Source organism: Papio anubis, chromosome 4, assembly GCF_008728515.1.
Source record: "Papio anubis isolate 15944 chromosome 4, Panubis1.0, whole genome shotgun sequence".
NCBI classification, from domain to species: domain Eukaryota; kingdom Metazoa; phylum Chordata; class Mammalia; order Primates; family Cercopithecidae; genus Papio; species Papio anubis.
Genome location: NC_044979.1, coordinates 149504053 through 149530392, shown reverse-complemented (window position 1 = coordinate 149530392; position 26340 = coordinate 149504053). Strand labels below are relative to the sequence as shown.

The following is a 26340-nucleotide window of genomic DNA, read 5'->3' as shown; positions in this document are numbered from 1 at the left end:
TTATTTATTTGTAGAATTACTTGTTTTTGAAGTTTAGTTATAGAATTAAAATAGTTGATAATGATGTGACTAGTTAAAATATTATTTAATATTCTATAATAAATAGAACAATAAAATATGCATGCACAGAACAGACAGTTAATTTCCAAACTTATGGAAGAATAATATATATTTTTTGTAAATTGAAAATTTGAGTCATCCATCCTTTGAATTGCCCTCCCTGTATCAAGGTACATAGATAACAAAATTAGTGATGCAAAATTTGCCCAGGGAAATGATTTGAATAGAGGTGGCAAATGCATTTCCTCACTTCTTCCCCCAAACACCCACTATCTTCTGTAACCACTGTGGACACAGTTAATCATGACTTTTTAACTCTGAAAGTGGCTTTAGAACCCTTCTCAACACAGCTCTTCGTGAAACTTTGACAAACTATCCATGCTGGTGCATGAATTGAAAACTTTTTGCCAATTTTAGTTTCGAGAGAGAGTTCATCCAGACAATGAAAAATCCCAGTGAAATATTCCTATAACAAATACAAAACATGTTTATAGTGACCTAAATGATTATGTTTACTAGAGACAGTATTTATTTCTCTCCTATGAAAGTTTGGGAGAGAATTATATTAGATACTAGACACACTTTTTATCATCCAGTGATCCATCTTATACATAGCATATGTTCCACTACCTTGTTACATATCATAACTTTAGCAATCACAATCTTTGGATTTGGTGATTATTTCTAAAGAGCCTCTTGTTTAACAATTATACAAATCTACTAATTTTTGAAAAATGGTTAAGTGAATTCAAATTCTATTGATTTCAGCTAATGTTACTCCCAAAATCTGTGATTATTTTAGTGTGCCATTCTGTAGACAAACTATAAATTAAGTAGGTATATGCATAGGCACACAAAATGACTTTCAGGTACTAAGTCGTTAATACAAATAAGTATTTGTAAATGAATGAATACAAATTTCCAAGTTGACATCTACTATACATTTTAAGTTCTTTTGTTTTGTATATGAATATAATCTGCTTATACGAATTGATTCTATATTTGTGTATCTTCCATTTGAACATGATTCTATTTAGCTCTTATGGTTTGGAATGATTTGGTCCATGGCACTAATATAGTATACATTTCTCTCAGGGCCGATTCTTATTTATTCATACGGACAGACCTTACACTGAGTACTAAGTTGAACCACAGAAGCTACTTAGTGTGTTTATGTTAAATTACATGATGCAAACCCTTACGGTCTTTAAACATCAACGAATTATTGTCATTAGTTGCAACATGATTAAGTTCTAATTTGTTTTTGTGTAACTGTGAGATGTACGATTTTTGACATTTAACTTGAAGAGTAATGTGGGATCTGCCATTTGCCATGGTTTTTCCCAAGTCTCACAACTGTAGGATTTTTGTCCATTGGAGATACAGCATGTAATAACAGGGGCAATCAATATGCACTAGAACGTTCACTAAAATGGCATCAGAAAAGGGTTTCATAAGTGAAGTGAGACTTAATCCTGTCCTCGAAGAATGGGCTGGGTTTGAGTAGGTGGAATAAAAGAAGACCAATATTCCTTGAACAAAAAAACAGTAGGAGCAAAAGCTCAGAGATATAAATGAGTTCATCCACAGTGGCCAGCAAGAAGTGTTAGAAATTCTGCTAAATCAGATGGACTAACATTGTCTGCTACCACACAGAATCACAGACGCACTTCATGCTCAGTATGAGCCTCATTTTGTTGACTGAGGAAAAACTATTTAAACACTCTGAGCCTCAGTTCTCATCATCTGTGAATTGGAGAAATGAATGCCTAACTCAGAGGGGGATTGCATTTATCTCATGAAATAATTACAGATAAATAGCATGGCATGGAGTTTAGCAGATGGAAGGGTCTTGGTAGCAGTCATGGCAATGTGGAGCAAGCTTTACATTTCGGAAAGAAGAATGAGTTGATGAGACGTGGTACTTTAGATGATTAGAGGGGCAAGAATTTGGGGACAAATAATCTGAAAGTTGTTGCATTGGTTCAGGAATCAGCACATACTTGAGTAAAAGTAATGAAAAAAATACTTTCAATAAAGTTTGGAGAAAGAATTGAACACAGGTATAGGCTGGGAGAGTGTGCATTTGTGGGTCATTACATTTTACATTATGTGTCCAAACTCTCCAAAGAGAGCAATGAGCAAATACCATTTTCCAATGGGGCTGGTAAGGGTTCAGAGGTTGGGCCAAAACAGATCCTCAGGGGAGCAGGACATAAGCACAGAGCCTTTTGCTAGTACATCTGCCTTGCAGCCCAGAGGCAGGCAGAGGCAGGCAAAGGCTGGGGCAGACATATAATTGGGTTCCCTGGGGAAATTCTTGAAAATTTTAAGGAAGTGTTGGCATAATGAAAGAATTCCAGGAGGACCAAGAAGTGCCATTTATTTATTTTAGTATTTATTTTAGTGGTACTTATTTATGGGTTTAGTAGTTAGAAAAGAAGAGAGAGAAGGAATAGAAAGTGCACAATAACATAATTTTGTAGGAGTCAGTAGGCCAAGCAGAAGTTTCACAATAGGGAAAACAAATTGAGCAATTCATGGTAGTGTAATCATGGGCACATTTTCTAAAGCTTTTCATTTCCTTTTTAATAGATTTTTAAAGAATTGATGATACCAATTCTTTGGCCATGTTATGCTTTTTACCTGAAAAAGCAATATTTAAAACATATAACAATATTATTTAATTTTGATATTTAAAAATACCAAAATATTATTTAAGAACTCCTTTCAAGTAAAATAGAATATCATAATTTCTACTCAATTCCCAGAAGGGTAGCATGATTTGTAGTCTATGGGGACAAGGTAAATAATAAGAATGAGATATGGTTGTACCTTTGAGTCTTTTTTACTCATCAAACTTGTTTTGTTGCATAAAATAGGCTGGTATGAATAACCACTTTTAGAGGTTGTGGATCACTCTGCATTGATTTTTTTTTTTTTCTTTTTTAGTTCTAGTTTCTTTCCTTCAGGTAATCTTTGAGATGGTTTCAATTTGCAGAAAATATTTTTAGTGTCACATCAACTTCTGAAAGAAAATCTTTAGCATGGAAATTTTGACAAAACATTGTAAAACCGTGGTGGAGTCAGAATCTGCACTTCTTGAAGATGTTTTGCAGTTGACAGAAAAGTTACTGAACCAGAGAGATACAGTAGACTGACTAGTTTTTGTTCTTAGAATCCAGATGTACATTGAAAATATTTAAAGCATTGATATATGTTTGAGCTTTGGGTTGACTTTATCCCAGGATAAAATGTGAGTGTTGAAGACAAGGCTTAACAGCTGTAGTAGTCTTTCAACCTTCAGTTTCCTGATACCCCACAGAAGTGTATTCCACTGGCACCACATGACACTGAGGCAATTCTAACGGATTATTTTAAGTGAGTTAAATTTGTTTCACCTCTTCAAAAGATCTGAGTACCCGAGTTAGTTAGAACAATTAAATCTTCGAGTGCCTTTGGATAAAGGCTGACAAGCTTATTGAGATTCAGCTTTTATTATAGTAGAATATTCATACAAGGGTGTGCTGAAACAGAATTCTGATCTTTGAGTATATTACTAATCAATGCTCTTTGTGCAGTATTTAGAAGAGGTGAGAACTTGTTGGGAGACTGTGTGTAATTTTTAATTTGCCAGTATATTACAAAGTACTGCAGATGTGTGACTTACATATGCGAATTTTTTTCTTTGAAATAGACTGTGAAACTTTTCCAGCAGCACCTTACCTAAATATTAAGTCATGCTGGAGATGAGATTTCATTTGAAGACCCCCAAAGGTAGTGGCTGGCTAAGAAAGAAAATGAGGGTCAAGTTCTTCTGGTTTTGATCAGAAGCTTGATTCAGATTTCTACATAGAGACCCTTTAATTTTCATTCATGTTCATAAATGCAGGTTGGTCAGTATTCTAGGAAACCTAGTTAGTTTCATTCTTCCTGTCAAACTAACTTCGCCATAATTTTTATTCTGCTCAGGAAGCAAGTATCTTTGAAAGAAGAGAGGATCTAGATTCTGTAATGGAATGGCATAGGGGAGAGTGTATCAGAGTGGAGAATTTTTAAAAAGAATTTTTTTGCAAGCTCTGGTTTCAACAGTTTCCTTATCGAGAAGAGCTGGATGATAACTAAGAACGCTGCCAGCTTTATATCATGAAACAATGTTCTGTAATAATTAGGATTGTTTTGCAAAACTAGAGAGGTGACTAATTAAAAAAAGAATCTTCTTAAGTTCTTTTATATTACTCATTAGATTGCATGGAAACACACATATACAAATGTGTTCAGACACCCCAGCTGACCTGGTTCTGCACAATTTTTGGGTAAGCCAAGTAGACCATGTGGAAGAAGGTTAACTTCACCGTGTGATTGCAGGTAGTCTTGAAAACAGCAATCCTAGGGCCCATATTTATATCAGAAAGTTAGTCGTACTAAAATGAATTTAAGAAACACAACTTTATTTTCTTCCCTTTCTGCACTTCCAAACAACCATGACCTAAACCATATTATGATTTTTTTAAAACAAATTGATTCCTTATTAAAGTTATGAAACCAGCTGGGCATGGTGGCTCACACCTGTAATCCAGGCACTTTGGGAGGCCAAGGTGGGCGAATTGCCTGAGGTCAGGAGTTCAACACCAGCCTGGCTAACACAGTGAAACCCTGTCTCTACTAAAAATACAAAAAAAAATTAGCTGGGCGTGGTGGCACACACCTGTATTCCCAGCTACTCGGGAGGCTGAGGCAGGATAATCGCTTCAACCCAGGAGGGGAAGGTTGCAGTGAGCTGAGATGGAGCCACTGCACTCCAGCCTGCGACAGAGGGAGACTCAGTCTCAAAATAAGTAAATAAATAAATAAATAAAGTTATGAGACCACTAACTTTTATATCATTTTAGCTATTTTACAGGAATATTTCTTTTGATAACCCAACAATTTATTATGGAAAATTTTTAATATATGTAAAAGTAGAGATTAGTAAATACTGCCCCCATATATCCACCGCCCAGCTAATTATTCAAGAATGACCAATTGTGTTTCTTCCTCATGCCCACACATTTGCTGCTCCTCACTAGATTATTTCAAATTGTAAATAAGAGAGTAACATTACTTCCTTAACATCAAATAGCTAGTCATTTAAAAATTTCCCCAGTTGTCTTTTGATGTTTTTGGTATAGTGGTTTATTTGATCTATATTTAAACAAGATTCATGGATTACATTTGGATGATATGTTTCTGAAGTCTCTTAGTTTATACTTTAACTCTTTTTTAAAATTTCTTTATATTGATTTGCTGAAGAAGCTCGGTTGTTTTGTCCTGTATTTTCTTGTCTGTATATTTTCCGACTGACTGTATCTTCTTGGTATCATTTAACATGCTCCTCTGTCTCTTTTTTTCCTTAAAACTGGTAGCTAGATACAGAGCTTGGTGTGATTGCTTTCTTGCTTCCTTTCTTTCTTATAAACAATATTTCATTAGTTGTATTTAATGCTTCCATCACAAAGCACATACTCTGGTTATCTCCTTTTGTGTGATTTTAGTGACCATTGATGATCATTGGCTGGATCCAACATTGCATTAGGGGTTTGCAAAATGGTGATTTTATTATTTCATCACTTTTAATTGATTAGCTGAAGTATGAACATATATAGAACAATTTCCCGTCATCAACTATTTAGTGGATGAACTATTTGGTTGATGAAATAGGTTTCATACAGGAAAGGCAGATTAAATGCCTAAGTTGTCCCTTTATTAGTTTTCAGAATATAATTACAACTGTTCCCAATGTAACTGATGAATTTTTCTTTTTAGTATCCTTATGAACTCATGAATTTTGATGTTAGATGTATTTAAACATATTGCACTCTTCTCCATTTTACTTTTTCAACTTACACTATATCCTACAGGTGTTCTGTTGCATATAAAAACATGTATTTAATTTTTTACAGCTTCATACATTTGCATTGTGTGGATGTACCATATATTATTCAATCAGTATCTTCTTGATGAACATTAGGCTTTACAGCTTTTTGATAATATGAAAGTGCTACAGTGAATGTGGAAATGTAAACAATTCATATCCAAATGTATTGCTGGTAAAGACATCTAGAAATGGAATTCTTGGGACAGAGGGCAAATGTATATGTAATTTTGCTTGATATTGCCAAATTCCCCTATATAGGTATTGTGCCATTTTACAAATGCATTTCTAATTGCATAAGGAAAGACTGGAAACGTTTATGTAGAGTATAATGAGTAAATATGATACAAAGTCAGCAGACACAAAGAATTATCTAAAATATATATAGCATTTTTATTTAAGCTCCTCTTCTTTTTGACAGCTATTTGTTTATATAATAACTCTGTCTTGATAAGAACTTGATAATATTTACTAAGTCTAATACATTACAATTATATAATGCAACATTACCAATATTCAAACACATTCTCATTTATTAAGTACTATTATTTAGGAAGCAAGCTTTGTTTCCACATAATTCACCTTGTTATCATAAAACTTGACAAGAACAGAAGTTATAAATGTGTTCATTGTCCAGACTTCATAGTAGACCTTAGTCATTTTTTGTCATAAACCATAATCTATACATTATAATACCATTTGAGAAAGTTAGTTACTAACTTTTAAACTAGAGAATAGTGAACAAATGTAAATGTTCTTTTAAATATTTAGATTTTTTTCTTAAGGGTGTCTTAACACGGATTGAAGCTATGGAGTAATTAGCAATGAGATGACTGACAAAACCCAGGGTAATAGTCCTGTGTTCTTCTTAAACCACGACTCCTAAATCTGCTTTTCTTTATTGATATAACGAGGGGAGAATTAATTTTAAAAGGTGGTGGCTATTGATTACTTAATGGAAGAAGACAGTGTAGCAAAATGCTGAAGCGAGTCTATTCTGTGCCCTTCTGTGCAACAGGACCCATTATCCAGTTGTGGAAATCATACCCTAACTCTCATTCATATTTAACAGGCTATATGTAGGCTACAAAATTGCCTTAGGCATGGGCTCCAATCGCCCATAGAATGGTTTTAAGTATAAAAAAAGAGTAATAGATTTCCATGTGTTCAGATTGTTTATAAGCTGGACAACAATAGGCTCAATTCCTTTCTGCGATTGCTGAGCAATGGCGGCCAGATGGAAACACCTACTAGGCAAGTTGGAGTGATTAATATTCTGAGAAGCCACTCTAGGCTAGTAAGTACTACATAAGAAGACTTTGTATTTTCCAGTGTGGTTCTCAGTTTCAGCCTTCGCTTCTGCTCCTCTCACCACAGGCTGAGGGGCCTGTTCAGCAGGGGTGGCCAGTCAGCAAAAGGCGTTAATTGTGTCTAACACAGCTATCATCCTTGGGGCAATATTCTGTATCACACCGTCTATCAAGCTAACCCCTTGTCACACGTCAGGATCTTTTTATTTCCGTTCATTTAAAAGGGAAACAAACATTTTTAAAGATAGCTGGTAGGGAGGCATGAGAGCTTTCAGGGATTAGGAGCCCTTGAAGCTGCCTTTTACTGAAATGGGCTGTGATTTCTGAAAGGACAATATAGCAGGTCCTCCAATAACATCGTTTTCTCCAACATCATTTTGTTATAATAACATTGATGGAGAAAAAAATCAGTTCCTGACCAGGGTCACTGTCACTGCAGGGTTTGCACAATCTTCTCATTTCTGTGTGAGTTTCCTCCCACATCCCAAAGAAGGGAATCTCAGGTCAATTGGCGTGTCCAAATTGTTCCACAATGAGTGAGTGTGGATGTGGGCTTCAGCGTGCCCTGCGATGACAGCACTCTGTCCAGGGCTGGCTCCTGCCTTGTGTCCCGAGTTGTGGGGATAGGCTCTGGCCACTCACAGCAACCCTGAGCTGGAATAACTGGGTAAATAATTATGTTAATTTTTAAAATTAATTTTTCTTAAATGTGTGTATGGATCGCATTTGTTTCAGTGTTTACCATTAGAAGTGTTTGGGTCTTTATTTAGAAATTTGATAATGTTTTTGTAACGAGAAATGGATCATAGGAACTTGTTATTTGAACTTGTTATTTTGAGCAGCCCATGGTAAAGAGGATTTTATTACACCTGGTTTTGCTTAAGGTAGCAATTTCCGAGATCCCATCAACAGCATTAAGTGAGGCCTTGTTGTACAAGGCTTTGTAGATTACTGACTCCCATTATTAATTTTCTAAATTACCAGATTATATGTCAGTACCACCAGTTTATTTTTAAAATATGATAAGCTTGAAATAAGATAAAGTCCTTTAGAAAGAAAATATTCTCGGGATTTATGAGTACACAAAGAACACAGCATCAGATATCCACCATCCCAAACAATGCATAGAATTAGATAGTGAGAAAATATCAATTTTTTGACTCAATGACTCTAAAGAATTTTAAAATGTGTTTAAGGGATTCATTTATTTTGTCACCTATCAGAAATTATTTATAATTACCTGCCTAGAATGAGTTGCATAATAAAAATTCAGCTTTGTTAGCAGAAGGTATTCAAGGCAACATCTTCTATTAACATACTGAGATTTTTCTCAAAACAGTGAATGAAACTGACCCAGAGGTCTCATTGTAATTCTATGTTAAATGTGGAAAAATTCCGTTTTACTCCCAACCTTGGACTATGCATACCTAAATGCTGCGTTCAATTTATTAATAAGTCTATGTGTGTGCCTTCTTTTTCTGATATCCAGCAGAGAATTTCAAATGATCAAGAGTTGGTAACAGAAAATGCACTTATGTTCTTTTTTTTTTAAATAAACTTGATTTTTTATTTTCATTTTTATTTTAAGTTTCGGGGTACATGTGCAGGATGTACAGGTCTGTTACGTAAGTAAACATGTGCCATGGTGGTTTGCTGCACCTGTCAACCCATCACCTAGGTATTAAGCCCATCATGCATTAGCTATTTTTCCTGATGCACTCCCTCTCCCCACCCTCCACCCCACAGGCCCCAGTGTGTGAACAAACTTGATCTTTGTGAGGCATAATGATGGATCTACTCAGATGCTTGCTTTTTGTTTGTGTGTTTTGTTGTTGTTGTTATTTGTTTATTGGTTAGTTGGTTAGTACTACATGCTGTTAAGTTTGTGGTTAGCTCATTTCAAGAAGCTTTAGTTTAGAATTCATGGATTCTTCAGCTGCCGCTTCGAAGAACAAAATTAAAATCAAAAATTTAAAATAATCTAACCAAGATTTTCTCTGAGGTGCTTACTTAACACTATAACATAAAACATAGGAAGACGTTTTATCAACTGTAAATATAAAAGTGTTAATAGGTATACCTTCGCAGCCTTTGGATATTCCAGAGAGAAGAGCTTCTTAAAGCCTGTATTTGCAAGAGATGGTGCTTATTAAACTATAATCTAATATACTTATCAGTTTGGGCAGTGAAAATAGCAAGCTCTAAGTTTCCTTTTTCTTTTCTATTTTATAGCGAAGCAGCAGTTTTGGGAATTTCGATCGTTTTCGGAATCATTCTTTATCAAAACCAGATGATTCAACTGAGGTTGGTAGTTTATTCCATTTTTATGAATGTTATGCAAACACATTATGAAATATTATGAAGACAATGTCACTTTTGCAAAGTAAAATAAGAAAAATAAATACATTTTAAAATTATAGCCTTGCATGTATTTTTGTGATAAGTGAACAAACCATTATTTAGTACTGTTGTAGAAAGCAATGGGTTCTTGTCACACGACCAGGAAAATTTAGGCACACACACACATTGTAGGGTGAGTAAGGCAGGGTTTATTGCGTGAAAAGGAAAAAAAAAAAAAAAAAAAAAAAAAGGAGGAAGGGAGAGTCCTGCTAGCAGGCCCCTACCTTACAGATTGAATCCCAGGCCACCACATAGCAACAAAAGAGGCCAGGCCCCCTCTCCCCTGCCCCCCGGGCAGCAAATCACGTGAACTTCCCATAGCTCCACCCCTTCCCCCAGTGCACAGGTGGGCATTATTAAGAGAGAATCAGTGGGGAAAGGGTGAGCTTCATCCAGGATCAGCAGTCTGTTTTTTCATCCTTCAAGCTGTTTCAGGCTTGAAGGCGAGGTTTCGCAAAGGACTCTTGGCTGTTTCCTGTCTCTATCAGTACCCAGTACCATGCTGGGCATTAAAAGTAAAATCCTATTTTAAGAAGCCTAACAGATGTTTGGGAAAGCAAAACATGAATCCGAAAAGATAGAATTCAAAGTGACACTGACAATTCCAAATTTCCTGAGTATTTCTACTATAAAACAATGTGTGTATACATATACGTGTACACACACACACACACACACACATATTGTGTTTATACACATTATTTGATAGATATATGTAAAAGTTTATGTCAGTTGTAATTGCTTTAAATTAGAACAAGATAAGATTAAGTGGCCCGACTGTACATTTGTTAAGGAGAGCATACGGCTGCTCAACTGGACTCTCACACTTCAGTGTACACTGAAATATCCCATTGGTGAGCGCTACTTACACATTTGTAAACTACGGACATTTTAATTGTAGCTTAAGAAAAGCTTCCCATAGAATTAAGTTTGCATAATAATTTCAATAATATGTACATTTAATTGAGCACTCATGATGAAATAAGCACAATGCTAACTTTATAACAATTTACCTGTCTATAACATAGGAACTATTAGTATATCTATTTTGCCATTGCAGAAATATGCTTGCTTCATCAAATAAAATTACTTCTAAATTACAGAGTGAGTAAGTGACAAAGGCAGAACTCAACCTCTTCTCTGACTCCAAAGTTTGCCATATTGTCTCATAAAGTAGGGGCCACATTTGCTAAGTGATTAATGACAGGTACAACAACAGCTAATAAAATAGTATAGAGAAGGGGTGTCTACTAAGAAAACTGAAAATACTGTTTACCATTGAACCTGATTCAGCAACTTCACAGGTAATATATTCTTTTTAGATCAATAGGTTTTTAGATCTTATGCTTATTTTCAAATATATTTATCTGCAATATTTTAAAATATTGTAATATTAATAATGATTTCTTTTATTAATTTATTATGTATATATTCACATTTATGAGTAAACTTGTACATAATTATATAGTCAATCAACATTTACGTAATGGTGAGTAATAAATGTAATATATACATATAAATCTCTCTAGCCACATACATGTGTTTGTGTGTGTGTATATATATATGGAAAGAGAGAGAAACTGTATATAATTTTATTTTCAGTTGGCATCTTGTATACATTTTTAATTCTCCACAATCATACATATATTCCACTGCTGTTTAGTTTATAATTCTGGTATTAACCTATACAAGATAGCTCATGTTCATTCAGGTTCATTGGTTAATAATGGTGGCCTAGTAATTTGTGAAAGAATTTAGTGAACCTAATAAAATAGTGTGCATATTTTTCAAAAATCCAGCATTCATTCAAAAAATACCCACTCTATGACAGATTTTCCGTTAGACACTCAGGAAGTACTGTTGCAATAACACAATAAAATCCTTACTTCATGCCTGGAGCTTATAGGCGAAGACAGATCTTAAAAAGACAACAACAAAACCATAAGTAATATTTAAACAGAAATTTAATTCAGTCTATGGAGAAAGGCATAGAAAAATGTGAACATTCAAAAGACATAAACGTAGTTTCTTTGTAGCTTCTGTAAATAATGCTAGAAAAACCAGAAAAAATATTCATAGTACATCTTTCTGAAGTTTAGAAATTCTAGGGTAACACAAGTAGTAATTAAATAATATATTTCTTATTTATGTTAGAAAAACAAATTTACAATGAAGACAGAGAAAGTTTAAGAAGAGAGAAGAAAAAGGCTAACTCTGAAGTTTTAAAGTGCTTCCAAATTATATTTTATTCAGGGTTTTTGAATTAAGCAAAGAATCTTTGCCTTTATAACCTTGAATGTAGAAATTAATAAAGTGCAATGAGGGTTTAAATTGGCTGTCCATTCATATTTATCATAGGCAATTTGGGGTAAGATACGAAGCAAAATATAATATTGATTAATAATGATGTTAGCTATGTGGTTAAACTTTTGCATTAAAATATTCAAGTTCACTAAAGGGAAGTTTCCCATCATTTTTTATACTCAGTGAATGACTATCTGTCCACCTATCAGGAATGGTGGACAGTGTTAAACTAGATGTCCTTCAAGTTTCCTTTCTTGCAAATATAAGGTATTTTAGGACTTGTAACCCAAACATATCCTCCAAGAAAAAAAAAATCTGCAATGTTCTACATGAGAAGTTTCATTTACTGAAATAATATCAAGTGCTAGCTATATGCCTGGAAGTACTCTAGACACTCAAAGAAAACAGATCAAGTCTCAAGTCTCATGGAACATGCATCATAGTGGGAGATGCAGACAATAATGAAATGAACAAACATATTATCGGGTAATGTTAACTGCTTAGAGGACTCATTAATCGGGGCCAATAAACAGGACATATGGAAGTGTGGAGGGTGATCAATCAGAAAATTGCTCTCCTATTATATGCCATGTGAGTAGATACCTAGATGACTGAAGGAAGAAATTCTTGGATAGTTAGGGGAAGCCAATGGCGAAAGCAAATACAAACTTGGTGAGAACCCGATAGAGAAACTGCAAGGGGGCTAGCATGGCAATACTTTATTACAGTTGTTTTCAAACTTTAGTGAGTATTGGAATCACTTGAAGAGCTTGCTAAAGCACAAACTGCTCCCAAGTGATGTTGATGCTGCTGGTCCAGGGATCATATTTTGAGAACCACTGCTCTAGTGAGTAAGGGAGACTTGAGAAGTAGCGAGGGGCAAGGTGGGTGGTGAGGATATTTTATTTCATATAGATTCTATATAATGTAATATATATCACATAATATATGAATGATATTGACAGAACATTATTTTATGTTATGATATATAGAGTCTTGTGGCTGTGAACAGTGTGTTTTATTCTGAGTCATTGGTTTAACAGCATTCCTAAGCAAAGACCAAAGCAGTCCAACCAAATAAGATGTTTGATTAATCTAGCATGTGAATTACATGAAGATTTCTGTACTAATGGCTGGAACTAGTTAATATATACTATTGCTTGACAATATGGGAAATGTGCACGCTAAGATGAAAACAAACTCTAGTATTTCTCAGTGGATTTAATTAACACGAAAACTTCTTTAACCACAATCATCTCAATTTCTATGAGAAGCAAGAGGGTATTTTAAGGTCTATTCAACACGGATAGATGCTCCAGCCTATCTAAAGCTTCCAATAAAATATTTTTCACCTATGTAGACATAAGAACTACTTATACCTAGTATTTAATCTTATTTGTTCATCTCAAGAAGAGGGAATAAAATGATTGGTCAATACAGCTATTTAAAAAATAGCCGAAATTCTCTAAAAGAGTTGCAGATGTGAGGCTCAAGTCCTTTAACATCACAAGTTTTACTTTCTGAGTTTGTAACTCAAGCAACCAGGCCTGGACAACTTTAAAAATATGGGTTATGTCCAGATTTTTAGAAATTTTGGAGGCTGCTGCACAGAATGTATGCGAAGTCCACAAACTCAGAATGTTCTCTGTAACAATGATTTCAGATCAGTATTTTTTATTCCTTTATTATTTTGTCTTTTGTAAAAATGCTAAACTAGGTACATGAAGGAGATCCCACAAATGAAGGTGGAGAACCAAGTAAAGCTTCAAATAATGGAGGAGGTTTGGGTAAAAAAATGAGAGCTATTTCATGGACAATGAAGAAAAAAGTTGGTAAAAAGTACATCAAAGCCCTTTCTGAGGAAAAGGTAAATATTCTCTGATAATCATTTGTATTTTTCTACTAAAACTTTCTTAAACTATTCAGCTAGAGTATAGAAGTGCTTGGTACTTCATGAAGTACTTAAGCATTTGTTTTCTTCCTCAGTCATTATGCCCAGAAGTTGGCTGGAAGGAAGTATTACTTTCATTTTAACAGAAGAAACTGACACTCAGAAAGATCATGCATTGGCCGGGTGTGGTGGCTCATGCCTGTAATCCCAGCACTTTGGGAGGCCGAGGCGGGAAGATCACCTGAGGTCAGGAGTTCAAAACAAGCCTGGCCAACATGGTGAAACCCCGTCACTACTGAAAATACAAAAATTAGCTGGGCATGGTGGTGCACGCCTGTAGCCCTAGCTACTCGGGAGGCTGAGGAAGGAGAATCACTTGAACCCAGAGGCAGAGGTTGCAGTGAGCCGAGATTGCGCCACTATACCCCAGCCTGGCAACAGAGCAAGACTGTGTCTCAAAAAAAAAAAAAAAAAATCATGCATCTAGAATGTGATGTGAAGAGCAATGTGAAGAACAACATGTCCTTATTTTTGTAGCAAGTGACAGTATGTCATTCCTTTTTATTGCCAAATAATATTTCTCCTTTTATAGATGGACCACATTTAATTTATCCATTTATCACTTAGTGATCACTTGGGTTGCTTTCACTTTTTGGCTATTATGAATAACACTGCTACAGATACTTCTGTTCAATTTTTTGTGCAGAAATATTTTTTCATTTCTCTTGGATATATGGTAACTCCATGTCTAATAGAGAAACTGGCAAATTGTCTTTTAAGCAGCTGCATCATTTTACATTCCCACCAGCAATGTATGAGGGTTTCAATTTCTCTACATTGTTGTCAACACTTGTTATTGTCTGTCTTTTTAGTACTACGCATCCTAGTGGATGTGAGGTGGAATCTCATTGTGATTTTGATTTACATTTGGTTGTACTTTACATTTCCCTGATGACTAACAATGTCGAGAATCTTTTCATGTGCTTTTTAGTCATTTATCTATCTTTGTGGAGAAGTGTTTTTCAAATCCATTGTTCATTTTTAATTGGGTTATTTATCTTTTTATTGTTGAGTTTTAAATGTTTTTTATATATTCCGGATGCAAGATTTTATCAGATATATGACTTGCAATATAATGTATTTTCTCCAATTCTGTGGACTATGTTTTTATTTTCTTGATAGTATTGTTTGTAGCACAAATGTTTCTAATTTTATTGTAGTCCAATTATCTTTTTTCTGGTCACTTGTGCTTTTGGTAACATATTTAAGAAACCATTGTCTAACTTAATGTAATGAAGATTTATTCCTATGTTTTTTTCTAAGAGGCCAATAATCTCTTAAATTTTGGTGTATGATTTATTTCGAGATAATTTTACTGTATAGTATATAGGAAGAGTCCACCTTCATTCTTTTGCATGTAGATATACAGTTGTCCTAAAAGCATTTGTTGAAAAGACTATTCTTTCCCTATTTGATTGTCTTGGCACTCTTGTTAAAATCAGTTGACGACAAATATATTGTCATAAATATATGGATCATAAATAAGTGGGTTTACTTATGGGCTCTCAATTCTACGTTATTGATTTTTATGTCTTATGTCCATTCTCTTTTTCAACCCACTTCAATAGGGCTTGTCCCCAGTACTCCATTAAAATAGCTGTCACCATCAGTTGTGACCTCTGTGTTGCCAAGTCCAATGGTCACTTTTCTTTCTCCTTACTACTTTTCAACTGTATTTGACTCAAGTGCTGATTTTCTTACATATAAAACATCCACTTCTCTTGTTTTTGACTGGGCATGCTTCTGACATTTCTTTTTCCTCATAGCTTCCTTTCTTGACTCTGCTTTCTTTCTCATCCCTCGAAACATCTGATCTTCCTGAGGCTTGTTCCTGGATGCACCACTGAATCTACACTCTCCCCTTAAGTCAGCTCATCTGCTCTCATGACTTCGTTTTTCACAACTGTATCTCTAGCTATGACCTCTTCACTAATCTGCCGTATTAATACAATCAATTGTTTCTTTGATATCCTCATTTAGCTGTCCAGTAGACATCCAAAACCTAATAGATCCAAAGCTAATATATTGATTCTCTACACTTTTACAAAAAAAATGGTTTTCTCCTCCAGTATTCCCAGTGGCAGCAGACAACACTGATCTTCAAAATAAATAAAAGCAAAAATATAAAAAAGAGGAAGAAAGAAAAGAAAAACTAAGAATCACCCTAAATTCCTTCTTTTTCTCACTTTTCACACTAATTCATCAGTAAATTATCTGAATTGTATTACCAAGTATATATAAACTCCCTAATTTCTCCATGTAAACTATTCCTGCTTTAGACTAAGTCACCAACCTTTCTTTCCTGGATTATTATAATAATCCCGTAACTGCTTTCCATTCTTTTTATTCTTTCCCCCCTAAAATTTATTCTCCATATGAAATCCAGAAATATCTCTGACAAGTGGAAATCAGGTCATGGTTAAAATTTCAGTGTCTTCATAGTGCACCCCTTTACTTGCTGTGTTCATTCTAGTCCTCTGAGAAGCAGATCCCAAGAAAGGAGTAGAAACACCACAGACAGATTTATGGGAAGAAATGCTAGGAAGGCTTAAGAGAAAGCCTTTAGACTGCAATGCAAACCTGACATCTATAAAAGGATAAGGAAAAGGAAGAAGAATCAGGTAGAGAGAGTCTCATACTTCAGCAGAATTCTGAGAAAGCTTTGGTCAGATTGATGGGGGATTGTTATACTAAAGTTTTCCATTACAGGAACCCCACATTCCACTAGAATGGGCTCAAACAATACCCCTGCTTTTTCAGTTACTAACAGGGAGCATGGCTTTAGTGCCAATGGAGTGATGGATACAGAGGGCTAGTCCTGGGGCTGTCAGTAAAGAAGGGACCCCGCAGCAAGAGATCTAAGTGGCACATTTCCATGGCCACCACACATGGTCTATGAAGCTTTTCTTGATGTGGCTCCAGTCTGCTTCTCTAAACTCACACTCTAATATTCTCCTTTGTCTCACTACATTAGCCTTGCTGTTTTCCCCTGCACAACCCAAGATAATTCTGATTTCAATGATTTTGCTCTTGCTGTTCCTTTTGCTTGGAAAACTGTCTCCAAAGCTTCACATAAGTTACATTTTCTTATCATTTAGGTCAATAATTCAGGGCATATGTTACTGTATGGCAGAGGTCTTTGTAGGATACTCCATTTAAATCAGCCAACCTGTAACCCTAACCTCAGCAACAAATTCTCTCACATCACCTGGTTTTATGTCTTTCATAACACTTACTATTCTCTGACATTGTCTTATTGTGTTTATACACACCTCCCCAAATACTCGACACAGACACACACACGCACGCGTGCACACACACACACACAGAGCTAACACAATAGAATATCCTTCATTATAGCAAGCACTCTGTTATCTTGTTTACCATGAAAATCCCTGGTTCCCAGAACATTGCCCAGTACCTAGGAGGTGTTCCATAAAATTGTGTTGAATGACTGAATGAATAAAGAAATGGATAAAAGTGGAGAATCAAACTGAGTGTATATCATATGTATATTCTGAAGTTTTATCAGTGTTTAGAAATGCTCACAAATAAAGAATGTTGAATTACACTCTGATGAATATTAAGAAATTCATAGGTTTAATCCAAACTATTGAAATATGGAAAACATTGGAGATGTTTTCAAGAAAATATAATTTGTTTTGAAATTGTCTGTCTTTTCTAATTTTATGCAAGATTTGCTTCTCACTTGACTAGGTGGCAAGCACGGTATTAGATTTGTAAAGCTTCTTAGATAAGCTTTGCTTTAGAATTGCAAAATGCACATGTTTTATTCATATCTAGTGATCCGGTAGGGTGCAAATAACTGACATGAAACAACTATGCAGAGTTTAAGCTTGTAGGATCAGATCTCAATGGATTAGTAATGGTGTTAAATAAAGGATAAGGACAACATGAAGAAGCAAAAGTGCTTTAAAAGATAAACCATAGATGTCAATAAATCTAACACTTTTGATTAAATAATATTGATACGATATCCATCCTAGTTTGTAAAAATGAGCCATTATAATTTCAACTGAATTCTACAAAAATAATGTGTCATCTGAATAATTTTTCCAAGTATATTGTAAAAGGTTTTGCTAGAAATTGAACTGAAGATTAACTACTTTCGTATTTTATCCTTATGTATCCTTAAGTATTTTATTGCTAAAATATGTCTTGCCTGTTAAATCAATATACACAATGAACATCTCCGTGGAAATCTTCTCTCTGTACCTAACCTCTGATATGTTTTCTGAAGGATGAGGAAGATGGAGAGAATGCCCACCCATATAGAAACAGTGACCCTGTGATTGGGACCCACACAGAGAAGGTGTCCCTCAAAGCCAGTGACTCCATGGATAGTCTCTACAGTGGACAGAGCTCATCAAGTAAGGCTAATGAATCAGGGATGAGATCCTGGGTGTGAGGTCTGGGTTAAATCAATTAAAAAACAACAAGTTAAATTAGCAACAAGGTTCCAGCTACTTGATAAGAGAAATGGTAAAAATGTAAGATATATTAAATCTATATAGAGTTGCTGGTGTTTAAATAATACATAATATATTTGACACAGGTATATACTGTGTTAACACTTTTAACACTGTAGTCAAAAGGGCTCTTGGGGATATGCCTCAAAAAAGTCATATTAGGAGATTAAATATGCATCTTTAAAATAAAAATCCTTGTTGGAGGGAGCCAGCTTTATCTTGAGCCGAAATATTTAAAAATGACTTGAAGTATTCAGATAAATGAAATTTATTTTCTGTTCTGTTCTCTGTCTCTTTCTTTCTCCCTCCCTCTTCCCTGTGTCCCCGTCTTTCTCCCCCCACCACTTTCCTTTTCTCCTGAAGTACTCTGAAAAATGTAGCACATTTGCATCAATTTACTTTACTGACATTTACTTTTTAGATCTTAACCCAGCATGAACGAGTAAAGAGTGAAGCAATATGCAAATAATAAATGGTAGGACTATCACCATTAGGTGACAAAACGGGATCCATAAGTAACCAACAAGGATTTTCTAATGAAGATCAATATTTTTTCTAAGAAGGAAATCACTCAGAATTTAGTCACATTTCCAGCTACAATATTTGGATGAAACGATTGATATTGCAGGGTGCCTTATGACTTTTTATATGTAGACTGTTATACATCTCTCTAATCTTTTCAGGGCTTTTAAATGTTTTTGCAAAGTTTATTTTCCATTTCCTTTTAAATCAACTGCTTCTGTTATTTGAACATGTATGGCAAAGACCAGATGTTTCAAATATCCTGAGTTTTATTCCTATTTTCCTATTGGCTGTAGAATAGTTATTTTGTGACAAAAGCTAACACAGAAACATTTAAAGAATTTTTTTTTTTGCACGTATGAAATTCAGATCTCATTAGTATTCATTTCTGCTGGAAGTTTTAAAACTCTATGTTGTTTTAAATATAGGGAGAATTTTATTAACTAGAATGGACTGTGAAAAGCCCTGGTCTGGAGTTGTCATGGAAAGGAAGGTGTGAAGAGATGGTGGTTCATTTTACTATTATCGTATACCACTTAATTTGTGTGATTAGATGCAACTCATCTGTGTTTTACATCACTTCACATACAATATGGAGGATCTTGAAGAAGCTTTACCTTATTTCCACAATGCATGGTAGTGAAACGTGGGCTATTCCCTCATTGAACAGAGTGATGAAAGGTTAGACTGAAGGAAGAAATGAAGTGATGACTGAGTATGAGGGTAGGGGAGGAGAGTTACTTCCACTGGGAGCCATTCTTGTTCCCAGGGAGGTGACAAAATGCTCTCTTTTCTCTTTTTCCTGAAGTTTAAGATCAAAAATAAGAGGAGCAGACAACAAGGATTTGGAGCAGTTTTAAAGGCCCAGTTTAGAAGTTTCAAACCACATGGTGGTGCAGATATTTAGACACACTTTCTCCTTCCCTTACACTCATACAACAAGCAAAAGTGCCACCTGTTATGTCAAAAATATGGCCTCAGAATGGCCTTTGGTACACAGTGGGAACTCTGGGGAAGAAGTCTTGTGATAAGTTGCAGGGAACTTTGTAATGTCATGCTTTTGGCAAGTGTCCAATACTTAGTACACTGTGTCCTGGGTCAGATTATGGAGAATGAAGTGAGAGGGTACTTGGGTTGGTGGTAGAGGAGAGAGTGGCCAGATCGTCAGGAAAAAGGTTAGAAATGACTCAGAGGACAGACGTCACTGACTGAGACCAACTGGGAGAGGGACACCAGGATGGGTCAATTAGAACCTCCTCCTGAGCCTGGCATCCAGCGGTCCAGCATGATCAATACTTAGTTGTGTCCAGATGATGATCCAGAATGTTACAAGTCTTCAATGACAACTGCGAACTTCTGCTTTCATCAGGTGGCGTAACAAGCTGTTCAGATGGTACGAGTAACCGGGACAGCTTTCGACTGGATGACGATGGCCCCTATTCAGGACCATTCTGCGGTCGCGCCAGAGTGCATACGGATTTCACTCCAAGTCCCTATGACACTGACTCCCTCAAAATCAAGGTGAGAGGACATCATATCCCCCCTTCTGAATGGTTTGTCAAATGCTGATTATATGATCTGTTTCAGCAAGTATAAGCAGTGGGAGAACAGAGTGTGAGTATGTTCTTCCCAACAGTAGAAGTGGAGGCTCGCTTACAGTGCTAAGAATTTGAATAAAATATGTGAGGTGGAGGCGGGGTATCAGTCTGTTCAGGCTATTAGTGTAAGTTGTTATTATGTAGATGATTCAGGTTCAGAGTCTATCAGGGAGGAAAGAATTCTCTCCATTTTCCTGAAAACCAAAGCCTCACAGTTGCTGAAGGTGCTCAACTCTGCCTGATACTTGCAGGAATAGAAATAATGAAGAGAGAGGGAGAAAAGGTGCAAATGTCAGGCAAGAGCCCAGCAGAGCAAAGGCCTTGGGAACCAGACGTGGCCAGGAAATTCCAGTACTTTTTTAATTTTTATTTCCATAGGTTATTGGGGAACAGGTGGTGTTTGATTACATGAGTAAGTTCTTTAGTGGTTATTTGTGAGACTCTGGTGCACCCATCACCCAAGCAGTATACACTGCACTCTATTTGTAGTATTTTATCCCTCACCACCTTCTCATGCTTTCCCCAAGTCCCCAAAGTCCACTGGGTCATTCCTATGCCTTTTCGTCTTCATAGCTTAGCTCTTGCTTATGAGTGAGAACATATGATGTTTGATTTTCCATTCCTGAGTTACTTCACATAGAATAATAGTGTCCAGTCCCATCTAGGTCACAGTGAATACCATTAATTCATTCCTTTTTATAGCTGAGTAATATTCCATTGTATGTATATATACACCATGGTTTTCTTTTCTTTTCTTTTCTTTTTTGATGGAGTCTTGCTCTGTCACCAGGCTGGAGTGTAGTGGCACGATCTTGGTTCACTGCAACCTCTGCCTCCTGGGTTCAAGCAGTTCTCCTCCCTCAGCCTCCCAAGTAGCTGGAGGCCACCACAACCCAGCTAATTTTTGTATTTTTAGTAGAGATGGGGTTTCGGCATGTTGGCCAGGATGGTCTCGATCTCTTGACCTTGTGATCCACCCACCTCAGCCTCTCAAAATGCTGGGATTACAGGCATGAGTAATCACGCCCAGCCTATACCACAGTTTCTTTATCCACTCATTGATTGATGGGCGTTTGAGTTGGTTCCACATTTTTGCAATTGCGAATTGTGCTGCCACAAACATGTGTGTGCAAGTATCTTTTTCGTATAATGACTTCTTTTCCTCTGTGTAGATACCTAGCAGTCGGATTGCTGAATCAAATGGTAGTTCTACTTTTAGTTATTTAAAGAATCTCCACACTGTTTTCCATAGTGGTTGTACTAGTTTACACTCCCACCAGCAGTGTAGAAGTGTTCCCTTTTCACTGCATCCATGCTAACATCTGCAATTTTTAAATTTTTTGATTATGGCCATTCTTGCAGGAGTAAGGTGGTATCACATTGTGGTTTTGATTTGCGTTTCCCTGATCATTAGTGATGTTGAGCATTTTTTCATGTGTTTGTTGGCCATTTGTGTATCTTCTTTTGAGACTTGTCTATTCATGTCCTCAGCCTACTTTTTGATGGGATTGTTTGTTTGTTTTCTTGTTGATTTGAGTTCATTGTAGATTTTGGATATTAGTCCTTTGTCAGACGTATAGATTGTGAAAATTTTTTCCCACTCTGTGGGTTGTCTGCTTGCTCTGCTGATTGTTTCTTTTACCATGCAAAAGTTCTTTAGTTTAATTAAGTCTCAGCAATTTTTGTTTGTTTTTATTGCATTTGCTTTTGGGTCCTCGGTCATGAAATCCTTGCCTAAGCCAATGTCTAGAAAGGTTTTTCCAATGTTATCTTCTGGAATTTTTATAGTTTCAGATCTTAGATTTAAGTCCTTAATCCATCTTGAGTTGATTTTTGTAAAAGGTGAGAGTTGAGGATCCAGTTTCTTTCTCCTACATATGGCTAGCCAATTATCCCAGCACTATTTGTTGAAAAGGGTATCCTTTCCCCACTTTATGTTTTTGTTTGCTTTTTCAAAAGTCAGTTGGCTGTTAAGTATTTGGATTTATTTCTGGGTTCTCTTTTCTGTTCCATTGGTCTATGTGCCTATTTTTGTAGTAGTACCATGCTGGTTTGGTGACTATAGCCTATAGTATAGTTTGAAATTAGGTAATGTGATGCCTCCAGATTTGTTCTTTTTGCTCAAGCTTGCTTTGGCTATGCAGTCTCGTTTTTGGTTCCATATGAATTTTAGAATTGTTTTCTCTAATTCTGTGAAGAATGATAGTGGTATTTTGATGGGAAATCTGTTGAATTTGTAGATTGCTTTTGGCAGTATGGTCCTTTTCACAATATTGATTCTACCTATCCATGGGCATAGAACATGTTTCCATTTGTTTGTGCCATCTCTGATTTATTTCAGTTGTGCTTTGTAGTTTTCTTTGTGGAGGTCTTTCACCTCCTTAGTTAGGTATATTCCAAAGTTGTTTTTTTGTTTTGCTTTGTTTTGTTTTGCTTTTGCAGCTATTGTAAAAGGGGTTGAATTATTGATTTGATTCTTAGCTTGATTGCTGTTGGGGTATAAAAGAGCTACTGATTTGTGTACATTAATTTTGTATCCAGAAACTTTGCTGAATTCTTTTATCAGTTCTAGGAGCTTCCTGGAAGAGTCTTCATGGTTTTCTAGGTAAATGATCATATCATCAGAAAACAGTGACAGTTTGACTTCCTCTTTAGTGATTTAGATACCCTTTATTTCTTTCTCTTTTTTGATTGCTCTGGCTAGGACTTCCACTACTGTGTTGAAGAGGAATGGTGAGAGTGGGCATCCTTATCTTGTTCCAGTTCTCAAAAGGAATGCTTTTACCTTGTTACCATTCAGTATTATGTTGACTGTGGGTTTGTCATAGATGGCTTTTATTATATTGAGGTATGTCCCTTGTATGCCTATTTTGCTGAGAGTTTTAATCATGAAGAAATGCTGGATTTTGTCTAATGCTTTTTCTGCACCTATTGAGATGGTCAAGTGATTTTCATTTTTAATTCTGTTCATGTGGTGTATCACATTTATTAACATGCATATTTTAAACCAGCCCAGCATCCCTGGTATTAAACTCACTTGATCATGGTGGATTATCTTTTTGATATGTTGCTGAATTCAGTTAGCTAGTATTTTGTTAAGAATTTTAGCATCTATGTTAATCAGGGATATTGCTCTGTAGTTTTGTTTTTTGGTTATCCTCTTTCCTGGTTTTGGTATTAGGGTGATACTGGCTTCATAGAATGATGTAGGGAAGGTTCCCTCTTTCTATGTCTGGTGGGATAGTGTCAATAGGATTGGTACCAATTCTTCTTTGAATGTCTGATAGAATTCTGCTCTGAATCGGTCTGGTCCTCAACTTGTTTTTGTTGGTAATTTTTAAATTGCCATTTCAATATCATTAGTTGTTATTGGTCTGTTCTGGGTATCTAATTTTTCCTGATTTAAGCTAGGAGGGTTGCATCTTTCCAGGAATTTATCCATGTTTTCCAGGTTTTCTACTTTATGCATGTAAAGGTGTTCATAGTAACCTTGAATGATCTTTTGTAGTTCTGTAGTGTCAGTTGTAATATCCCCTGTTTCATTTCTTATTGAGCTTATTTGAATTCTTACTAATGGTCTATTAATTTTGTTTATCTTTTCAAAACAGCTTTTTGTTTCATTTATCTTTTGTATTGTTTTTGTTTCAATTTTATTTAGTTCTGCTCTGATCTTGGTTATTTCCTTTCTTCTGCTGTTTTTGAGTTTGGTTTGTTCTTGTTTCTCTCTTTCCTTGAAGTGTCACCTTAGATTGTCCGTTTGGACTATTTCAGACTTTTTGATGTCAGTGTTTAGGGCTATGAGCTTTCCTCTTAGCACCACCTTTGCTGTGTCCCAGAGGTTTTGGTAGGTCATGTCACTATTGTTGTTTGGTTCGAATAATTTTTTAATTTCCATCTTGATTTCATTTTTCACCCAAGGATCATGTATTTGCATGGTTTTGAAGGTTCTTTTTGGAGTTAATTTCCAGTTTTATTCCACTGTAGACTGAAAGAGTGCTTGATAAATTTAAATTGTTTTATATTTATTGAGACTCATTTTATGGCCTATCATATGGGTCTATCTTAGAGAAAGTTCCATGTGTTGTTGAATACAATGTATATTCTGAGGTTGTTGGACAGAATGTTCTGTATATATCTGTTAAGTCTATTTGTTCCAGGGTATAATTTAAGTCCATTGTTTCTTTGTTGACTTTCTGTCTTGATCACCTGTCTAGTGCTGTCATTGGAGTATTAAAGTCCCCCACTATTAGTATGTTGCTGTCTATCTCATTTATTAGTCCTATTACTAATTGTTTTTCAAATTTGGGAGCTCCAGTCTTAGGTGCATACATGTTTAGGATTGTGATATTTTCCTGCTAGACAAGGCCTTTTTATCATTGTATAATGTCCCTCTTTGTCGTTTTTAACTTCTGTTACTTTAAAGTTTGTTTTGTCGGATATGACAATAGCTATTCTTGCTCACTTTTGGTGTCCATTTGCATGAAATGTCTTTTTCTACCCCTGTACCTGAAGTTCATGTGAGTCCTTATGTGTTAGATGAGTCTCTTGAAGGCAGCAGATAGTTGGTTTGTGAAATCCTATCCATTCTGCAGTTCTGTAACTTTCAAGTGGATAATTTAGGCTATTTAATTCAATGTTAGTATTGAGATGTGAGGTACTATTCCATTCATCATGCTCTTTGTTGCCTGCATACATTTTGTGTGGGTGTGTGTGTGCATTTTAAATTGTACTTTTGTTTTATAGGTCCTGTGAGATTTATGCTTCAAAGAGGTTCTGTTTCGATGTGTTTCCAGGATTTATTTGAAGATTTAGAGCTCCTTTTAGTGGCTTGGTTGTGACGAATTCTCTCAACATTTGTTTGTCTGAAAAATACTGTATCTTTCCTTCATATATGAAGTTTGATATCGCTGGATACAAAATTCTTAGCTAATAATTGTTTTGTTTGAGGAGGCTGAAGATAGGGTCCCAATCCCTTCTAGTTTGTTGGGTTTCTGCTGAGAAATCTGCTGTTAATCTGACAGGTTTTCCTTTATGGGTTACCTGATCCTTTTGTCTCATTGCTCTTAAGATTCTTTCCTTTGTCTCAACTTTAGATAATCTGATGAAAATGTGCCTAGGCAATAATCCTTTTGCAATGAATTTCCTAGGTGCTTTTTGTGTTTCTTGTATTTGGATGTCTAGATCTCTAGCAAGGCCAGGGAAGTTTTCCTTGATTATTCCTTCAAGTATGTTTTCCCAACTTTTAGATTTCTCTTCTTCCTCAGGAACACGGATTATTCTTATGTTTGGTCATTTAATATAATCCCAGACTTCTTGGAGGCTTTGTTCACATTTTCTTATTCTTTTTTCTTTGTCTTTGTTGGTTTGGATTAATTCAAAGACCTTGCCTTCGAACTCTGAATTTCTTTCTTCTACTTATTCGATTCTATTGCTGGAACTTTCCAGAGCATTTTGCATTTCTATAAGTGTGTCCATTGTTTCCTGAAGTTTTGATTGTTTTTTGTTTACGCTATCTATCCTTGAATATTTCTCCCTTCACTTCTTGTATCATGTTTTGGATTTCCTTACATTGTGCTTCACCTTTCTCTGGTGCCTCCTGGTTAGTTTAATAACTAACCTCCTGAATTCTTTTTAAGGTAAATCAGGGATTTCTTCTTGGTTTGGGTCCATTGCTGGTGAGCTAGTGTGACTTTTTGATGGTATTAAAGAACCTTGTTTTGTCATGTTATCAGAGTTGGCGTTCTGGCTCCTTCTCATTTGGGTAGGCGCTGTCAGAGGGAAGGTCTAGGGC

General features: G+C 35.7%; 1 protein-coding gene across 3 annotated transcripts in view; it reads left to right on the top strand.

Annotated features, from left to right (window-relative positions):
* The window catches only part of LOC101023944 (SAM domain-containing protein SAMSN-1), a 133426-nt gene that overhangs the window by 87661 nt on the left and 19425 nt on the right, over positions 1–26340 (top strand). For all 3 annotated transcript variants that reach the window (XM_031665671.1, XM_009202443.3, XM_031665669.1), the window contains exons 2-5: positions 9517–9588; positions 13706–13855; positions 18201–18330; positions 20321–20472. In XM_031665671.1, the coding sequence (XP_031521531.1) occupies positions 9517–9588; positions 13706–13855; positions 18201–18330; positions 20321–20472 (504 nt within the window). The remainder of the gene's footprint in view (positions 1–9516; positions 9589–13705; positions 13856–18200; positions 18331–20320; positions 20473–26340) is intronic.